This window comes from Cupressus sempervirens, chromosome 11 (genome assembly GCF_028749045.1).
Source record: "Cupressus sempervirens isolate cs-2001-9-10 chromosome 11, ASM2874904v1, whole genome shotgun sequence".
NCBI lineage: Eukaryota > Viridiplantae > Streptophyta > Pinopsida > Cupressales > Cupressaceae > Cupressus > Cupressus sempervirens.
Genome location: NC_143128.1, coordinates 750,925,447 through 750,928,522, shown reverse-complemented (window position 1 = coordinate 750,928,522; position 3,076 = coordinate 750,925,447). Strand labels below are relative to the sequence as shown.

Genomic DNA, 3,076 nt, shown 5'->3' with positions numbered 1-3,076 from the left:
CAACCATTCTAACAGCCAAGATGTTGAAGTTAAGAGTAGTCACATCAATCCAAGAATTGAGTTATAAACCACCAATAACAGTAAGTTAAAGACATAATCAAGAGATAAAACGTAGGGTTAATAAGAGACCGACATGATTGAATATAAAAACTTGGGCAAAAAAAAAATGACATAATCAAGACACGTGGAATGATTTAGGTCAATAAAGACTTAATGGAGCGATAAAATAAATCAAAAGGTCAAATAAGTGGGCCATGTGGAATACGAAAAACCCCGCACCTCCTTCATTATGAAGACGAAAAAAAACACATTTGATCGTGACCTTGGATGGATAATTCCCACATCTCGTAAATAAGAGTTGAATTTTAATTGGATTAGACATATAATATGAATAGATATATAATTGTAATTTCATATGCTACAAGGAACTGATGTTGTATTCCAAAGAATATAGGCTAAAACAAATAATGTATTTCTTTCTTCATCATTTATCATTGTTTTTATGGACAGGTTAAATAGAAAAGGAAAAGAAAGATCTTATAGTTTACCAGACCAGATATATTTATCAAATGAGCCATACATACCATATGTATCAAATGAGGCGCACATACTCATTTTTTGTACATCATTTATCATTGCTTTTATGGACAAGTTCTATTGGAAAATTCATCACTGTTTTCAGAGACAAGTTCAATAAGAAGGATAAATAAAGTACTTTTATAGTTCATGATATAAATGTGTATTTTTGGGTCTATCTGCATATACACTACTTCTAGTAAGATTTGAACATGTGACCTCTCTTTCAACAATACAAGTTCTCTATTACTACATTTTTTAAAGAAACTTTTAATCTCTATTTCAATATGAAAAAGACAATAACTTAATTGAAAAAAAAAAAGTGATTTGTCCTTCCTAATATTAAGATATTATTCTCCACTATTAATTTAGTTGTTATAAAAAGAAGAAATACATAATTCATAAAATCCATTTAAAACTGAACTTACTTAACTTAACTAAAGTTATTTAAAATAAAGTTCAAGCCATACGATAATTTTGAAAAAGGGAAAATCAATCATCATCCAGGCTTGAAACAATATTCCTTCACTGAATGCTTTACAGCTTTAAAAATTATATTATCACAGAAATTTTCAGTGAATTGCTCATAGAAATAGGAATTATAATGGCTTCTTCAAACCACATTGTATATCTGTCAGTTTCCGAAGAATCTGTTTTGAAGGAATCGCCCACCAAATTAAAAATATAGTAAATGCAATGAAGAATGTACAGGAGTACAAAAATCCGCATTAAACTTACCCCAGCACATTTCTCATTTCTCATTCTACGATATTTCAAGCATTAAAAATATATATTATCCCCTTGTACAAATTTATACAAAATAAGAATAGAAAGGGCAAAGAAGAGACGGCACATTCCCGGGCTTCTGCCAAAGGCAAGACAAGGCCATTATTCAGTTTAATGGAATGGCAAATTTTTCATGACAGACAAACTCATCATGGCCTTATTCGGATGACTGGAAATTTACCGTAATTAGAGAAGAAGAAGAAAGAGCAAAGTGCCAGCTCAGACGCTGACGTCACACCTGGTGCCGGGCTGCAAAGGGGCCTGGCCTACGAACCCCGATCCGCTCAGCCCCAGAATGGTGTAACAATTCACGTTCAGGTGGTAATGACCAGAAGTCCAAGTACCGACCTTCCAACGGATTCTTCCATTCATCCGCAGATGTAACGTCAGAACTCCCGTCTGTTGATCGACCTTCAGATGATCGGCAATGAACGGAGCTAGCGGAACGAGGTTCCCGTAGAGGACCGGAGACAGAACATTGACGTCCTTGTGGCCCTGGTAGAACGGCTGCAACGGGCAATAGGCGGTCACCTGCTGGCCGATGTAGGTAGCATAGGCACCGATCTGGTCATAGTAGACGCCAATCCGCTTGTTAGGGTTTCGCGACAGGACGGTGAACTGCAAGCTGGAGGTCAGCAGGTCGCCGGAAGCATTAAATTGGCGGACGGTCGCATCCTGCACATAGAACCGTGGCTTATGCGGGCGGAGCACCAGGTAAATGATCAGAATTGTGAAAAGGATGATTATGATCAGGAACATCAAGCAGCCGCAGCAGCTTCCCCAGGCCCGGCGCCTTACAATGAATCTGTCAGTGCCGACGCCGTGCTTTCCGCAGTCCGTTTTATCCGCCATGGCTCCTTCTTTCCGACCTCAATCTGCACAAAACAAACAAACAATGTAAATAAGAAAGAAGCTCAAGTCGCATTGCAAAATAAACAAATTAAAGAACAAAACAGCTCAAATCTAACTGCAAAACAAGCAAGTTCAAGAAAAAACAGCTCAAATCGCACTGCAAAACAGGCAAATTAAAGAACTATGCTGCTCAAATCTCGCTACGAAACAATCAGATCTAAGAACAAAACAGCTCAAACCTAACTGCAAAACAGACACATTAAAGAACAGAACAGCTCAAATCTCACTACGAAACAAGCAAATTTAAGAACAAAACAACTCAAATCTCACCGAAAAACAATCAAATTAAAGAACACAACGGCTCAAATCTCACTGTAAAACAAGCAAACTAAAGAGCAAAACAGCTCAAATCTCACCACAAAACAAACAAATTAAAGAGAGGAACAGAGCAGTACTTACAGTAGCTCAAACGAATTCCCAGTCCGCACAAAAAAATTGAGTGCACAACTTTATTCAGAGCAATTATAAGGTTTTAAAGTGGCTAAGAACAATTCTGAAGCGACGTTTGAAGAGAACAATTGAGAATCTTGATACAGTAGGGATGGTGAAAGAGCACTATTTTTGTTGAATGGTGAGGATGGGATATTTTAGTAACGGAGAAAGAGAGACGATATTTTCAGTGAGTATTTTTCTGAAAGGTCAAGAATCTATTAAATAGAGAGGAGTGTTAGGTAGGAGAGTGGTAAAATGTAACGGTCATTTTCGCCGGCTGTAATAAAGTCGGAAAACTTATTCTTCAGAAGAATAATGGCGTTTGTTGACTGGAAGAAATTTTGTGAACAAAATGATTGAAGGTGACAAA

At 37.1% G+C, this 3,076-nt stretch overlaps 1 protein-coding gene across 2 annotated transcripts; it reads right to left on the bottom strand.

Moving 5' to 3' along the window:
- Positions 1–1,347: 1,347 nt before the first annotated feature.
- Positions 1,348–2,719, bottom strand: LOC149531779 (NDR1/HIN1-like protein 1). Of its 2 annotated transcripts, none has more exons than XM_089811947.1 (2): positions 2,545–2,719; positions 1,348–2,237 (listed from the first exon to the last, which is right to left on the bottom strand). In XM_089811947.1, exon 2 carries the CDS (start codon positions 2,212–2,214, stop codon positions 1,582–1,584), a length of 633 nt encoding a protein of 210 aa, XP_089668073.1. In that variant the 5' UTR covers positions 2,215–2,237; positions 2,545–2,719; the 3' UTR covers positions 1,348–1,581. The 2 variants fall into 2 exon arrangements, with proteins under 2 accessions (XP_089668073.1, XP_089668072.1); XM_089811946.1 differs by having other exon boundaries at positions 2,674–2,719.
- Positions 2,720–3,076: the final 357 nt, after the last annotated feature.

Excerpts from the sequence above, each read along its gene's own strand:
- LOC149531779 (XM_089811947.1), bottom strand. The coding sequence starts at position 2,214 with ATGGCGGATAAAACGGACTGCGGAAAGCACGGCGTCGGCACTGACAGA.